The following is a 17,544-nucleotide window of genomic DNA, read 5'->3' as shown; positions in this document are numbered from 1 at the left end:
AATGTGATGCACCGGTACCTACTTGGCCTTCACTGCTGCCTATTTCTATGTGGTATTTTTAAGGACTAGAAGGTCCAATTTAAACACCCAGACACTTTTATTTGTGAATGAAGAAACAAGTCTACATTTTATACTTTATGCAACTGGTTTATTATGTAACACCCCCCACAACCACAATGTTAATTAAAATTAGCTACTTTTGAAGGTAATGTTATTTAAAAACACAAAACACCTCAAAAGATGCTCTCAGTATAAAATTGGCATCAACATTAGGTTGTTTAGAAAGTCAGATGGGGTCAGGACAGAAGTTCTATGACTATGTTTTTCAAAGTGGCTAAATCTAAAGTTAACATCCACCTCCAATACAATATTCCGAAAGAATCCATCATAGTCTTTCCTGCAAACATTTTTACAGGTAGGGTTGTTTCATGTAGTGCATAGCAAGAATGCTATATTGGCTTCTAAGCACTACGGAATGAATCTACGTTAATTTTTTCTATAAACTATTTCACAGTCTCCCTCAAAATACTACTTCAAGGGCCAAGATGTACCCAAGTATTCAGATCTTGAATGAGCTTCATATGTACCAAATCCTGCATAGGCTCAGAGCATTTATGGCACAGTTGAAAGGGGATGCAGGAAGAGGATCTTTGCCAGAAGAATTCATGCAGGATCCCAATCCTGAATTTGACTACATTATAAGAAGCCAGTGTCGGAACTGAATCCCTACACAAATCGTTCCTGATCCCATGGAAAGGAAATACCAAGAACAACTAAGGTGCTGGCGCATCTTGAAGAGGTCCAGTGATGGCAATAGCTTCAATCTCCACACGTGCACCCTGTAAGGAAGATGTCAAACTGCATTATAAAATCAGTGCAGGAGTCTTCTGTACCCCACAGCTTTGTGTCCATTCCAATTTAATCCTCCTTAACTCCAAGGGCCTATATTCCAATGGTGGCTTCTGTGTAATAACAATCCATTGAGGATTACACTTCATGTCTTCCAAACATGTGCTCTAGTCTATGAAAGCTAATGTCACAATAAGTCTATTGGTCTTTAAGGTGCCAAAAGACTCTTAAACTGAAATCCTAGATGCCCTTAATGGTAAAGCGACCCCTAATCATTGGGTCCAGTCGCAGACGACTCTGGGGTTGCAGCACTCATCTCGCTTTGCTGGCCGAGGGAGCCGGCGTACAGCTTCCAGGTCATGTGGCCAGCATGACTAAGCCGCTTCTGGCGAACCAGAGCAGCACACGGAAACACCCTTTACCTTCCTGCCGGAGCGGTATCTGTTTATCTACTTGCACTTTGTGCTTTTGAACTGCTAGGTTGGCAGGAGCAGGGACTGAGCAACGGGAGCTCACCCCATCGTGGGAATTCGAACCGCCGACCTTCTGATAGGCAAGCCCTAGGCTCTGTGGTTTAACCCACAGTGCCACTGCTTCCCTTACTTGAGAGTAAACCCACTCAACTCAATGGGGCTTGCTCCTCAGTCATATATAGGATTGCATTGTTAGGTTTCGCAATAAATATTGCATACTGCCTCTTTTCTGTAAATTCTCAAACTTACTGGTAAGTTAAGTATTTAAAGTCCTTGTGTCTTTAAATAATTTTAGAAGCAGTTCTATCTGCAATAAATCAGATAGAAGCTGTTTTTGTAGCAATAGAACAGCACTTACTTTTGGCAGAGCAGCAACTTGGTAAGCGGCTCGGGCTGGAAAGTTGCTCTTGAAGACTGAGTAGAATAGAAAAGATATTTCCATGATTATATTGACAGCATTAAAGATGGAGTTTTGCTTACATTTGCAGCAGCTTGCCGAGTTAGGTAAATAGATTCACCAATGATACAGTAGGCTATCTATAGTCTTGTACTATGCAACCACAAGAAGTAGAATCAGTATTATTAAGTTTTTAAGCCTTAAGACAAGAAAATGCTTGCAGATATGTGGGAAATGCCTAGTGATGCCTTACAAGAAAGAGGAATTTTCAGTAATCAAGGAGCAGAGCATTGAAATCCCACAAAGCTCTTATAATATAAAAATATTTTGAATAATTTATACAGGTTGTATAATTCAGCTGTCCTTGATATAGAGAGGCTTTGTTTGTATGTCATGGTATGTCAAGGCCAGGGGTCAAATCCAGCCCTCCAAGCCTATCAACATTTTCACTAGGCCATAATTCCTCACCAGGCCTGCTCTATGCTATCCTCTAGTGATAGTGCCTGGCTGGAATCCAACTAAGTCCTACTCAGAGTAGACATATAGAAATAATGGAACTAAGTTATGCCCATGGGCCTAGCACTGGATATAACCATTTACAAAAAAAGCAACTCGCAGACTGTTTTAACAAAAGGGCTCTCAAGAGCATGAGCATTCAAAACAGAACAATTCTCTTTCCATTCCCACTCGCCACCCCCAATCTTGATTTTCTCATTCCATTCTGTGTCGCTCTTGTCATGTCAGCTGAAGCCATCTTGGTGGAGACCACATCACTTCATGTTTTTTACAGGGCAAAACATTGTTGCTTGTACAGCTAGCGGTACACAAGTGTTAGAGCTGTAGCGGTATTTACATTGCTTGTAGATTTCATTAACATCATCAAAGTCCTTCATGTCAGCCATCAGCACAGTAGTCTTCACCACTATACATGAGAAAATGGTATTTTAAACTCCATTCCCAATTATCAAGCTTTAAAACTATAATAACAATGTTTCAGCGTGTGTTATGGATTGAGCTGGTTGCCATTCTTGAGTTCCTATACCAATAATTTAAGAACAATCACCACTTTGTAACTAAGCCAAGTTTTACTCCTTGCACCTTTTACTGAAAAGCCCATGAATCTGACCTTTGGAGAGTTTGGAAGTCGGAAAGAAGGAAACTTTGGAAGGAACTTGGAAGGGCAGATTTTAAAGGTCTATGTTTCCAGCCTATATTTCTATGCTTTACTTTGCTGCTGCATATTTTGTGATTTTAAATTTAAGCTGGGATTTTTTCACCAAAGAGTACTTGCCCCAAATTTGGATCTTGGAACCTGGGAATTCTCCTTTTATACCTTAAAAAACAAACCCAAATAACTAGTTTCCCAGGTGCAGATAGCAACTTAATGTTAAATGGTAACCAGGAGATAGTTCAGATCACTGGTACCTGTTAATTCAGAATTTCACATTAAGAATAAAGGTAATCCTTCAAAAAGAAGGTGACATACTAAGAGCTTTCAAAATCCACCAAAATGGGGGCTTAGTAAGATGTTTGTATCAACCAGAATTTTTTTTGTAAAGGGACATAGGTCATGTAAATATGAGAAGAGGGAGTGTTCTTGATTCCAATCCTGCAGATATTCACAGCAGCCCCACCTCTATCATTGTCTCTCACAAGGTAGAGATGTTTCCTATTCCTGTCTGATTCAAGGTAAGATAATTCAGAAGAAACTCATTTAGCATAGCTTTTACTCACCATTGTTATAGTCACAGCCAGCAGCTTTCAGAATTTCTCCAATATTTTGAAGGGCCTAAACACATAAAATGGGTTTGAGTCATTTATTTGGATTTGCACACCTCACCCCTAGGAGTCACAGCCGGTTACAACATATGCACCATTTAAAAACTTTTAAACAGGGTGGGAACCAGCAATTTATAATGACAAACAAAATTCAGCAAAATATTAAATCACCAAGGCCCTCATCCAGAAAGAGTTGTGCTTACAAGTCAAGTCACAACCAGCCTACGTTCCATGAATTTCAATGAAATGTAAGGAAAACTAGCTTTCTCTGCAGTGGCAACAATGTGCACAAGAACCTTGGGATTTTAGTCATTTATTTATACAAATAAGTATATACTACCTGTTGCAATCAGCCTCCAGGCAGCATGCGAGTTAAATAGATAGAACAATAAAATAGTAAAAACACCAATATTAATAAAATGCAACTGTTTAAATAAAATTGCAAATCACATAGAAATGTTTTTGCTGCAATGTCCCCTAAAGGCACATCCATGTGGCAGCTGGTTGTCACACAGGGCCAATGTCAGACCATTGGTCCATCCAGCTCAGCACTGTCAACACTGACTGGCAGTGCTTCTCTGGGATTCCAGACAGGGGCCTCTCCCAGCCCTGCAGAGAGATGCTGGGGATTGTTCCTAGGATGTTTTGCAGATGCTCTACCACTAAGCTATGGCCTTCCCCATTCCCCAAATAGGGGCCCAGAATGTGTGCTCCTACTCAGCACTGTAACCCAAAAGGGTCCTGAAAAGCGTGGGCACTCTTTCATCCAGTATCCCTCGGGTGCAGGGCACCAAGATCTTCAATGGTCCCTGGCAGCTATGTGGTTAAGTGGGACCCAGCCCCCAGAGCCCCCAGGAATGGACATGTTGAAACAGTACACCTGATCTTCTATTTTGAGCCTTGCAGACATGCCCATAAGATTTAATTTATGCTACATGAATAATGACATCAGACTCATTGTCAGCATAATAACCGTGTTTCACCTTGTTGGCTTGTTCCTTTGCTCCTCCAGGTACAAATTGTCCATTTGAGGGATCCAAGCCTAGTTGTCCTGAGATATACATGGTCCTGTCTACCAACACTGCTTGGCTAAGGTTCAGTAGTCGAGCAAAACAGAGAGAGAACAAGCGAAAGTGATTTACTTTTTTGCTATCTTAAAGTATTTTCTTTCGGTTTCCCAAAGATTTCCCATTCTTAATTTAGACATGCACTTGCTTGCTTTATTTATTTATGACATTTGCATGCAGCTCCACAACATAAATTTCTCTGGACGGATTATAATGAACAATTAAAAAAACCCAATACAAAATAAAAGAGCCATTAAACCAAAAGCAACATGAATTCAACAACAAAACAAAACATGACCTCGAAATTAAAACATTTTGATTTAATTAAAACCATGGAGGACCAGTCTACATGAGTTATTGAAAATGTCTGAATGAACAGAAAGGTCTCCAACAAGCCTAGCTTGACTTAATCCTCAACATAGAAGCATCAGTACATCACAGTCTTCTGGGTGGTAGAAAGATCTTGCTCTTCATTCTGTCCTGAAGTTAGCTACAGTATTCTAAATTCTCATGTAATATAACTTTGTCCAGCTGCTAAGAAATCCTGATCCAAAGGGAGAAAAAGCAAGGGGAGGGGGATTTTGAGGGGGGAAATGGTTTGAGGAAAGATGGATCTTCCCCCAATGCTCTGCTCAAGATTACAGCAATCTGTGAATGCTTCCCATTAAATAATAATCTAAAAATCAGGCTACAGTTACACACAACTCCACATAACATGTAGTTTTGACCCAAATGAAGTACAGTGGAACCTCGGCTTATGAACACCTTGGTTTACGAATTTTCGGGTTTACGAACGCCGCGGACCCATCTGGAACGGATTAATTCACTTTCCATTACTTTCAATGGGAAAGTTCATTTCAGTTTATAAACGCTTCAGTTTATGAACAGACTTCCAGAACCAATCACACCCATGCTTCGGGTTAGGTACGCTTCAGGTTGAGTACTCCGCGGACCCATCTGGAACGGATTAATCCACTTTCCATTACTTTCAATGGGAAAGTTCGCTTCAGTTTATAAACGCTTCAGTTTATGAACAGACTTCCGGAACCAATTGTGTTCATAAACCGAGGTACCACTGTACTAGAAACTTGCAGGTTACAACTAAGCAGCCATAAAGCTCTCTTTCCAAATCAACTCACGATGCAATCTTAGGCACACCTTACTTAGAAGTAAGTCCAATTGAATTCAGTGAGACCTTCAGTATTGGATGGAAACCAAAGAAACTAATGGTAAGTAACAAAGATATTTAAAGATACTTACACTGCAGACATACAGCCGCCAGATTAAAACACAAAGGCTGTTCGCTCAGGCCTTTGGACATTAGCATTGTTGCAGTTTACTCAAGCTTGCATTACCTACTGTCTTTATTGAATCTGGTGTATTGTGGTATTTTACAAGACCAATTGTGTTTTATGAAATGTTGTTGTTACTGGTACAGATATCCTTGTATGCTGGACAGGATATAAACAGATTCATCAAGGTAGGTTTTGCTATAGGATGATGGGTCACACAGCTTTATGGCAGTCTGGGCATTTGTCACATGCCTGTTCAGTTGGTGCCAAAAACCACTGCCACCTGGCAAACATCCAAATGGAAAGCAGCAATCTGCCGCCGACTATAAATGTGATTTAAAGTTCTCTTTTCCCCTTCTAAGGCTTAAAAGTTTCTTATTTGGTGGAACCAGTGCAGTTGCAAATATTCTAATCTAATGCTCTGCTGGTCATTCCAATTCCTACCCTACACCAATTCTAAGAACACTCAGGCTGAGTTCGGAGAACCATATCGCCACACTTTTTCAGTCAGTGACAGAAATCCACGAACCACCACAACATTATCTGTGAGTTTCAGTATATGATGGACACCCAAGAGATTATGCAAAAATCCTGTTAGCAGAAACTGAACTGGCAGTGGAGCTAGAAACAGCGAGCCAGACCTTTGCTTTCACCCACCTCAACAGCTCTTGTCCCAGCAGAGCAAATGCTAAGTTACTGAAATCTACCTTCAGGTAGGTAGCCGTATTGGTCTAACACACACACACACACACACATATATATATATATATACACATATATATACATATATATACATATATATATATATTCAGTAGCACCTTAAGAGGTCAACTAAGTTTGTTCTTGTTATGAGCTTTCGTGTGTATGCACACTTCTTATACGAAGAACAAACTTAGTTGGTATCTAAGGTGCTACTGGACAATTTTTAATATATATATTTGAAATCTACTTTTAAACCTCAAAATACACCAATTAAAATGACTACTCTAGAAATTTAGGCTGTGTTGTTAAGCATTCCCTTGTAGTATTTTTTTCAAAGCGCTTAACTGCATCGTTTTAGCACAAATTTAATTCTAAAGGACACTGCCCTCCACATTCCCTTAACATTCAACTCAGCAAACATTGGCCTCTCCTAAATACATGGCACGCTAGCCAACTAATTTAGAACAGCAGATTGCAACACTCAATTATAAATGGGAACACCTTCAAACAGGCTAAAATGATGCAAGCCTAGCCTGGGACCAACCTTTCTCCTGTTCAGGGTAGAACATTAAAAATTAGACTAATAGTTACAAGTTGGTAAACAAAGCCAAGTGCATGCCACAAAAGGATAAAAATCTCTTCATTTGATGATCACATGGGGTTGAGCTTTTTTTCTAAGAACTTTAGAAGCCCCCCCCCTCCTTGTGCCTTAAATATTCTTCTACTTTCTACCCATTACTGCTCCTCAGCATTGTTCAGCATATGTAGATGAAACCAGCCATTAAATGTAGTGTGCTCCTATTTAGGGTTCTGCAGCATTTTCCAAGGAGCATTAAATTTATTTCCACACCCCTCCCAACAAACAGCTTTCCCCCAGTAGGTCAGCATTCCATGCTCACTGACCATATCCAGGCCGCAACCAGACCATGACATGCACACACCCCCCCCCACTTGCAGCCTCCTTCTTTGGCGATCATTCGTAGTCAAATAAGATTGTCTTCCATGAACATGGTTTTAATAGTGAGTCTGTAAGTGACTGTGGAGGGCAATTCTGGATCCACACGTCCTTCCACAGTGGGGACATTGGTTTCCAGGCGGGAGTTGATCACGGTGAGGGTTTGCCAAAAGTGCCTTCTTCTTAGCACGTTTCGTCCTGAGTTCGAGCGGCTTCAAAGCCCATGACACCTTTGGTAAAGGCTGCTCTTCAACTGGAGCACTCGCAAGCCAGTGTTTCCCAGTTGTCATTTTTTTAGATTTGCCTTGAGAGAGTCTTTAAACCTCTTTTGTTGACCACCAGCATCACGCTTTCCATTTTTAAGATCGGATGCAACCTCCTGCCACTGTGTGTTACAGGGGAAGGAGGCCTTCATCTGGGTCGGGATTCAGATATGGACCCAAACCTATTATTAATGGCAGACTACAACCTAGGAACGGGACCACCTCAGAGTGTGTACATTATGAACATGAGACATGTCTACAACTGGTGTCTTGCTTGATGTAAGAGAATAGCTTTACTTGCAGATGCTGAGGTATGTGCAGAACAGAAACTACAAACTAAGAAACCAAAGCTGACCACACCTCTTATTATTGGGGAAGAAAATATCTTTTGCAATATTGAGATCTCATTAAAGATTATTAACATGCCTTCTACAGGTATATCAGTTTACTCCAGACTTCGCCTTGAAGAGACTACTTGGCCTTTTTCATTTTACACTAATTAAACTTTGAGTGCAGCTAGCTTCTTCGTTAATGATTAAGAAGTCCAGTAATGGCAAACCAGCTCTTGCTCAATGGACAGATTACTACGTTTAGCGTAGGACAGCGTTTTCCATTTGAGGAGTTCAAGAAACTTTACATATACTGTATTCAGGTTTTACGACAACCTGCCTCTGTTTGACTTATTAATAAATTTGAAATGTATTAAAGCTCTTCACGTCCTTATTAAAACCATTCTAATTGAAAGGATTAGTAGCTTCCTCATCCCTCAACAGGGAGGTGGTTAAAGGGGGAAAAAAGATTGCCAGACTGAAGCGTCACCCTGAGGGAAATTTTCCAGAGGCCAGAAAAAGATATTATCATGCATTTTACAGGTTGGTAAAAGGCACTAATACGGAGCTCCACCCAAGACTACAACCGAAGTCTGAGTGAAAAATAATAATTTATTATTTATACCCCACCAATCTGGGGTATTCACGTACATGAATATAATACTTTCAACCAATTACCTTTTTGGCTGAACTCATGTTTTTAAAAGTATTACTCCTTTACACAAGCAATTGACTGATCTGGCTACAAACATGCAGACATAATATTTATTTATTATTATTATTATTATTATTTATTAATATTATAAAGCACATCTCCCCTCACATATTGGGGCATAGCAAGTTAACACAATGCACTTAAGAACCCTGGAAATTGCCTAATACCAAGACAGACTACTTGACTACTCCAAGTGACAGTGACTGTCTAGGATTTCAGGCTACAGGCCATTCCCATCACCTGATACCGGTATCTGCAGCAGGGATTGCACCTGGGCCCTTCTGCATTGGCCCACTTGATTTAAGAACGTAAGAGCCTGTTGGATCAGGCAAAAGGCCCCTCTATTTCACCATCCAAGCTGGACCCTTCTAGCAACTGGTACCCTGCCTTTGGCCATTGAGGCAGAGCATAGCCATCATGGCCAGTAGCCATTGGCAGCCTTATCCATTAATCCATCTCATCCAAGTTGGTGGGCATCACTGCCTCTCTGCAGGAAGTTTCATGGTTTAACCACCAGCTGGGTGAATAAGTGCTTGCTTCCAAACACACAGCAGTCCTTTCCAGATTTGGGGCGATTTGAAAGCCCTTTGCCGTACTTCCTGAATTTTTCACAAGCTCACTGAGCCTGTGAAACCCCCAGCAACTAACCACTGCATTCAGAGAGATATGATGCTTCTCTCTGCTCCTGGAATATTTAGCCATAGTGACTAGTGGAGGCAGTGAGAGATTTTACTTTCTTGGGTCCCATGACCACTGCAGATGACTAACCTAGACAGCATCTTAAAAAGCAGAGACATCACGTTGCCGACAAAGGTCCATATAGTTAAAGCTATGGCTCTCCCAGTAGTGATGTATGAGTCGGACACGACTAAACGACTAAACAACAACGACTAGTGGCCATTCTTGATTCCTCCAGCGAAACACCACCACCACCACCCCCGCTTCCTTTTCTAAAGCCGCTGACATCTGCTTATCTTGTGGCAGCGAGTCCCGCAGGTGAGGTGCAGTCCCCGTACAGGGGAGGAACGTTGCCCTTACCTGTAAGGACCTATGGCAGCCGGAGCCTTAGCGGTGCTGATGATCTTCTTCACTAAGGCGGCCATCGCAGCAACAAGCACCAGCTCCTCGTTCAACGGACCGCTGGACGAACGAAGCCGGCGGCTCTTTGCGCTTGAACTTTAACAGACTTAATGCCCCGCCCCCAGCTCTAAAACCACGCGGGTTTTTGCTTTTTTATACGGTCTTTTGAGTCCCTCGCCGCACACCGTACAGCCTCCTGTAGCGAAGGATCGTGGGAGATGTAGTCTTGAGGATCAAGAATAAAGAAACTGCCGCGAGGCAGAAGTGGACGCAACGTGGTCGCCTGGGCGAAGTGCAGCGCGCCGGATCCGCAGGAGAAGAGCCTGGCTGACTCCTTTTTCCTTTAAAGGCCTGCTTCATCAGCCCAGCCCAGGCAACCTTTCATGTTTGCCATAGAGTGCCTTCTGTAAACTTCCATTTAAGTGAAATCATGTGTTGCAAATCAAGAACTTCATCTACTATATTTCAGTTTTAAAAAATTAATTGCTAGGGCAAACTGTATTGACACCATGAATTGTAGAACTGGGTGCATGGAGATTCCCCAAGCGCTAGATATGAAAGGGTCTGAGCATTCTTAGGTTCTAGTAATAATGTTGCAGCCATGAGGTTTTTTAACTCTACCAGTACAACTCTTAAGTGAATTTTGTTACATAAAACAAGTATGGATATTGGAACTTAATATTGCTGCTTTGGTTCAATTTGGAAAGATGCATCAATTCATGTCTTATTTTTTAAAACTAATGAAAGTAGTCACTGCAATCCAGCACTCAGGGGATGAGAGCTAGCATGTAATTATGGCACTTTGAAAACACAGGATAACGGTTGTCACCTGTTGACAAAACAAGCAATTCTGTACACTCTAGTAAGAAACTACTGATTAGCACAACAGCAACATACACTGTTACTGTATTGTGGTGGTAGCACTTGTGTTAAAATGAAAATGTTAAATTTTAAATCTGTAAAATTCTAATCAATTCCTGAAAACACATGTTAACGTAAAATTATAAACCAAATGAATTGCTGCCTCTAGTGTGCAATTATGTGTACTTCCAGAACACTTTATAGATTCCCCCCCAAAGTGTATATGATTCTATTTGTCTTAATGAACCTGTTATTTGATAGTAATTATGAAAAGTGAACCCTTCAGTCTTTTCAAAGAGAAACCTTGAAGTGCAAATCTTATAGGTGAGCAGAAAATAATTTCACATAAAACTTTTTTTCCCCCAGACGTTTAGTGTGATTCTATTGGTTGCATATTTTTGAGAAGTTGGGTAAACTTGAGCAGAGCTGATCTTCACCCACCTTATGTCTGAACCAGGAAACCTTTGTTTTATGCCGGTGTATACTTGATAATGGTTGGGATTGGTGCCTCATGTAGTCTATAAAATGGTAATCTTAAACACTGAAATAAAGCATTTATGAAAAATCTGCATGAAAACTGATTCTCTGTTCTAATATCTATAGGCTTCTGTATTGTGTGTTTCACACCTTTATCTTTGGAAACTGAAACCGCTTGCAATACATTTTTCTTTTGTAAGGAACATGTAACTTGCATACTATCAGTGTCCATGACTTGATGGATAACTTATTTTTGTGAGGTATTAGCATGGTAAGTACTGCTGGCCCTATACTAGGATGCTCCTGAAACTTCAGCAGAGTTTGCAATCAGTATCACTTTTATTGGTTTGGGAAGTAGTCTGCTCTGTGTATTTGTTCTGCACCACGGAATACCAATTGACAATCTGTATTCCTTTAATCTAGGTGGGTAATCAATCATATCTCCTGGAAGGAAGGAATAGGTGCATATAAGGGCTTGAAGGTATCCATTAATTGGGCTGCCTATTTGCCTCAGGTGAGATACAAGTCCAAGGCAAGGATTCCTACAGAGGAGTCATTTACCCCACACCTCGGAGGCAAAGCAAGTTCACCCAGTCTTGGGAGGCCTGTTAAGGGGCTTTTTTAGATGGCAAAATTTTGTAACATACCATTAGCTTTTGAAAATGCCGAACAGTGTAGTGCTGTGACAGATAATTCTATCCTTCTACTCAGGCAATACTTCTATGTAAAAGCTTTAGTGTGGGGTATTCAGGCCAATCAAACTTCTAGGCACATAAATCTTTTGCCAACAACTTTCATAATGGCAGCACCAAGACTCTTCTGTTGCCACCAGTACATACATTATTTTCCTGCCTACAAATGGGTTAAGTGTGGTGAAGTAGTCTTCAAAGCTTGATTGCATGTTTGCAATGGAAGGGACTATCTGCCCATTTAGTCTTCAGAGTGAAATAATTATAGGAAGAAAATAGTTTATTGCCATTTTTAATGCATTTGCCTCAGTACATGTACAAATTAAGAGCACATGTCCCATACTAAGTGCAGGTAATATGGAGTGCTCCAAAAAGCTCCTTAAATTCTTCTCACACCTGTATTCCATGCTTGGTTTGTGTAACTAGTTCTTACAGAGGTAATTCTTAAGATTATAATATGTAATTTGGCTTGGAAGTGTCACTGTGAATGACGTAATTGTGATGCAGCAGTACTTACTTGGCCTTCACTGCTACCTATTTCTATGTGGTATTTTTAAGAATAGAAGGTCCAGTTTAAACACCCAAACACTTTTATTTGTGAATGAAGAAACAAGTCTACATTTTATACTTTATGCAACTGGTTTATTATGTAACACCACCCAAAACCACATTGTTAATTAAAATTAGCTACCATGGACTGCAAGAAGATCAAACTTATCCATACTGAAGGAAATCAGCCCCGAGTGCTCACTGGAAGGACAGATCCTGAAGCTGAGGCTCCAATACTGAGCTTAATAAAATACCCCTAATTACCGGTTGATGCTTTTGAATTATGGTGCTGGAGGAGACTCTTGAGAGTCCCATGGACTGCAAGAAGATCAAACCTATCCATTCTTAAGGAAATCAGCCCTGAGTGCTCACTGGAAGGACAGATCGTGAAGCTGAGGCTCCAATACTTTGGCCACCTCATGAGAAGAGAAGAATCCTTGGAAAAGACCCTGATGTTGGGAAAGATGGAGGGCACAAGGAGAAGGGGACGACAGAGTACGAGATGGTTGGACGGTGTTCTCGAAGCTACGAACATGAGTTTGACCAAACTGCGGGAGGCAGTGGAAGACAGGAGTGTCTGGCGTGCTGTGGCCAAGGGGGCACGAAGAGTCGGACACGACTAAACGACTAAACAACAACAACAACTTTTGAAGGTAATGTTATTTAAAAACACAAAACACCTCAAAAGATCCTCTCAGTATAAAATTGGCATCAACATTAGGTTGTTTAGAAAGTCAGATGGGGTCAGGACAGAGGTTCTATGACTATGTTTTTTAAAGTGGCTAAATCTAAAGTTAACATCCACCTCCAATACAATATTCCGAAAGAATCCATCATAGTCTTTCCTGCAAACATTTTTACAGGTAGGGTTGTTTCATGTAGTGCATAGCAAGAATGCTATATTGGCTTCTAAGCACTACGGAATGAATCTACGTTAATTTTTTCTATAAACTATTTCACAGTCTCCCTCAAAATACTAATTCAAGGGTCAAGATGTACCCAAGTATTCAGATCTTGAATGAGCTTCATATGTACCAAATCCTGCATAGGCTCAGAGCATTTATGGCACAGTTGAAAGGGGATGCGGGAGGAGAATCTTTGCCAGAAGAATTCATGCAGGATCCCAATCCTGAATTTGACTACATTATAAGAAGCCAGTGTCGGAACTGAATCCCTACACAAATCATTCCTGATCCCATGGAAAGGAAATACCAAGAACAACTACCAAGAACAACTAAGGTGCTGGGGCATCTTGAAGAGGTCCAGTGACTGCAATAGCTTCAATCTCCACACGTGCACCCTGTAGGGAAGATGTCAAACTGCATTATAAAATCAGTGCAGGAGTCTTCTGTACCCCACAACTTTGCGTCCATTCCAATTTAATCCTCCTTAACTCCAAGGGCCTATATTCCAATGGTGGCTTCTGTGTAATAGAAAGCACTTCCACTTGCTGGAGGGGGCACGTGCAAAATTTGCAGCCCTTCATGCCACTTAAAAGCTGTAAAAATGTGAGAGGCGCTGTTGTCTATGAGAATTCTATGCAAAGCTTAAATGTATACAAGCACTGCAGCAATTCACAACGACACCTAATACTGCTATTATAAATGGTCACAAAGCATACCTTAAACATGTTAAGCTTTACATGGAATTGCCACACACAGTCTCTTAAGTTTCATCCTTGTTTGGCTCTGTAAACAATCCATTGAGGATTACACTTCATGTCTTCCAAACATGTCTTCTAGTCTATGAAAGCTAATGTCACAATAAGTCTATTGGTCTTTAAGGTGCCAAAAGACTCTTAAATTGAAATCCTATATGCCCTTAATGGTAAAGCGACCCCTAATCATTGGGTCCAGTCGCAGACGACTCTGGGGTTGCAGCACTAATCTCGCTTTGCTGGCCGAGGAGCTGGCGTACAGCTTCCGGGTCATGTGGCCAGCATGTCTAAGCTGCTTCTGGCGAACCAGAGCAACACACGGAAACACTGTTTACCTTCCCGCCGGAGCGGTACCTATTTATCTACTTGCACTTTGATGGGTTTTCGAACTGTTAGGTTGGCAGGAGCAGGGACTGAGCAACGGGAGCTCACCCCATCGTGGGGATTCGAACCACTGACCTTCTGATCAGCAAGCCCTAGGCTCTGTGATTTAACCCACAGCGCCACCTGCGTCCCTTACTTGAGAGTAAACCCACTCAACTCAATGGGGCTTGGTTCTCAGTCATATATAGGATTGCATTGTTAGGTTTCGCAATAAATATAGCACACTGCCTCTTTTCTGTAAATTCTCAAAATTACTGGTAAGTTAAGTAAAGTCCTTGTCACATGCCTGTTCAGTTGGTGCCAAAAACCACTGCCGCCTGGCAAACATCCAAATGGAAAGCAGCAATCTGCCGCCTACTATAAATGTGATTTCAAGTTCTCTTTTCCCCTTCTAAGGCTTAAAACAGGCATCCCCAAACTTTGGCCCTCCAGATGTTTTGGACTACAGTTCCCATCATCCCTGACCACTGGTCCTGTTAGCTAGGGATCATGGGAGTTGTAGGCCAAAACATCTGGAGAGCCACAGTTTTGGGGATGCCTGGCTTAAAAGTTTCTTATTTGGTGGAACCAGTGCAGTTGCAAATATTCTAATCTAATGCTCTGCTAGTCATTCCAATTGCTACCTACACCAATTCTAGGAACACTCAGGCTGAGTTCAGAGAACCATATCATCACACTTTTTCAGTCAGAGCGACAGAAATCCACGAACCACCACAACATTATCTGTGAGTTTCAGTATATGATGGACACCCAAAAGATTCTGCAAAAATCCTGTTAGCAGAAACTGAACTGGCAGTGGAGCTAGAAACAGCGAGCCAGACCTTTGCTTTCACCTACCTGAACAGCTCTTGTCACAGCACAGCAAATGCTATGTTACTGAAATCTACCTTCAGGTAGGTAGCCATGTTGGTCTGACGCAGTCGAAATATAAATAAATGTCCAGTAACACCTTAGAGACCAACTAAGTTTGTTCTTGGTAGGAGGTTTTGTGTGCATGCACACTTCTTATACCAAAAACAAACTTACTTGGTCTCTAAGGTGCTACTGGGCAATTTTTTTAGATATTTGAAATCTACCTTTAAACCTCAAAATACACCAATTAAAATGACTACTATAGAAATTTAGGCTGTGTTGTTAAGCATTCCCTTGTAGTATTTTTTTCAAAGCGCCTAACTGCATCGTTTTAGCACAAATTTAATGCTAAAGGACACTGCCCTCCACATTCCCTTAACATGCAACTCAGTGAACATTGGCCTAAATACATGGTGCGCTAGCCAACTAATGTAGAACAGCAGATTGCAACACTCAATTATAAATGGGAACACCTTAAAACAAGCTAAAATGATGCAAGCCTAGCCTGGGACCAACCTTTCTGCTGTTCAGGGCAGAACATTAAAAATTAGACTCTTTTTTCTAAGAACTTTAGAAGCCCCCCCCCCCCCGTGCCTTAAATATTCTACCTTCTACCCATTTCCGCTCCTCAGCATTGTTCAGCGTATGTAGATGCAACCAGCCAGGCAGGAGTTGATCATGGTGAGGGTTTGCCAAAAGTGCCTTCTTAGCACGTTTGTTCCTTTTGTCCTGAGTTCGAGCGTCTTCAAAGCCCATGACACCCTTAGTAAAGGCTGTTCTCCAACTGGAGCACTCGCAAGCCAGTGTTTCCCAGTTGTCAGTGTTTATATTACATTTTTTTAGATTTTCCTTGAGACAGTCTTTAAACCTCTTTTGTTGACCACTAGCATTACGCTTTCCATTTTTAAGATCGGATGCAACCTCCATGTCAAGTTGGTGGGCATCACTGCCTCTCTGCAGGAAGTTCCATGGTTTAACCACCAGGTGGGTGAATAAGTGCTTTCTTCCAAACATACAGCAGTCCTTTCCAGATTTGGGGCGATTTGAAGCCCTTTGCCGTACTTCCTGAATTTTTCACAAGCTCGCTGAGCCTGTGAACCCCCCAGCAACTAACCACTGCATTCAGAGAGATATGATGCCTCTCTCTCTGCGCCTGGAATATTAAGCCATAGTGACTAGTGGAGGCAGTGAGAGATTTTACTTTATTGGGTTTAGCCATAGTGACTAGTGGAGGCAGTGAGAGATTTTACTTTCTTGGGTTCCATGATCACTGCAGATGACAAACCTAGACAGCATCTTAAAAAGCAGAGACATCACCTTGCCGACAAAGGTCCGTATAGTTAAAGCTATGGTTCTCCCAGTAGTGATGTATGGAAATGGGAGCTAGACCATAAAGAAGGCTGATCGCCAAAGAATTGATGCTTTTGAATTATGGTGCTGGAGGAGACTCTTGAGAGTCCCATGGACTGCAAGAAGATCAAACCTATCCATTCTGAAGGAAATCAGCCCTGAGTGCTCACTGAAGGACAGATCCTGAAGCTGAGGCTCCAATACTTTGGCTACTTCATGAGAAGAAAAGACTAGGAGAAGGGGGCGACGAGATGGTTGCACAGTGTTCTCGACGCCACCAAAATGAGTTTGACCAAACTGCGGGAAGCAGTGAAAAACAGGAGTGCCTGGCGTGTTCTGGTCCATGGGGTCATGAAGAGTCGGACATGACTAAACGACTAAACAACAACGGCTAGTGGCCATTCTTGATTCCTCCAGCGAAACACCACCACCACCACCACCCGCTTCCTTTTCTAAAGCCGCTGGCATCTGCCTATCTTGTGGCAGCGAGTCCCGCAGGTGAACTGCAGTCCGCGTACATGGGAGGAACGTTGCCCTTACCTGTAAGGGCCCATGGGAGCCGGAGCCTTAGCGGTGCTGATGATCTTCTTCACTAAGGCGGCCATCGCAGCAACAAGCAGCACCTCCTCGCTCAACGGACCGCTGGACGAACGAAGCCGGCGGCTCTTTGCGCTTGAACTTTAAAAGACTTAATGCCCCGCCCCCAGCTCTAAAACCACGCGGGTTTTTGTTTTTTTATACGGTCTTTTGAGTCCCTCGCCGCCCACCGTACAGCCTCCTGCCGCGAAGGATTATGGGGCATGTAGTCTTGAGGTTTAAGGGGC

At 41.9% G+C, this 17,544-nt stretch overlaps 1 protein-coding gene across 1 annotated transcript; it reads right to left on the bottom strand.

Moving 5' to 3' along the window:
- Positions 1-67: 67 nt before the first annotated feature.
- Positions 68-10,017, bottom strand: RIDA (reactive intermediate imine deaminase A homolog). Its single transcript, XM_035125539.2, has 6 exons — positions 9,860-10,017; positions 4,482-4,587; positions 3,454-3,508; positions 2,573-2,641; positions 1,681-1,736; positions 68-839 (listed from the first exon to the last, which is right to left on the bottom strand). Exons 1-6 carry the CDS (start codon positions 9,922-9,924, stop codon positions 774-776), a joined length of 417 nt encoding a protein of 138 aa, XP_034981430.1. The 5' UTR covers positions 9,925-10,017; the 3' UTR covers positions 68-773.
- Positions 10,018-17,544: the final 7,527 nt, after the last annotated feature.

Source organism: Zootoca vivipara, chromosome 8 (genome assembly GCF_963506605.1).
Source record: "Zootoca vivipara chromosome 8, rZooViv1.1, whole genome shotgun sequence".
NCBI lineage: Eukaryota > Metazoa > Chordata > Lepidosauria > Squamata > Lacertidae > Zootoca > Zootoca vivipara.
Note: the sequence above shows the minus strand (reverse complement) of the source record. Positions and strands in the feature narration are given on the sequence as shown.

Bases quoted from the DNA above. Each gene is read 5' to 3' on its own strand.
- RIDA (XM_035125539.2), bottom strand. From the start codon at position 9,924: ATGGCCGCCTTAGTGAAGAAGATCATCAGCACCGCTAAGGCTCCGGCT. The intron at 3,509-4,481 runs GTGAAACACGGT...TTATGTGTTTAG, and splicing joins CAAAGGAACAAGCCAACAAG to GCCCTTCAAAATATTGGAGA. The intron at 2,642-3,453 runs GTGAGTAAAAGC...TCTCATGTATAG, and splicing joins TGGCTGTGACTATAACAATG to TGGTGAAGACTACTGTGCTG.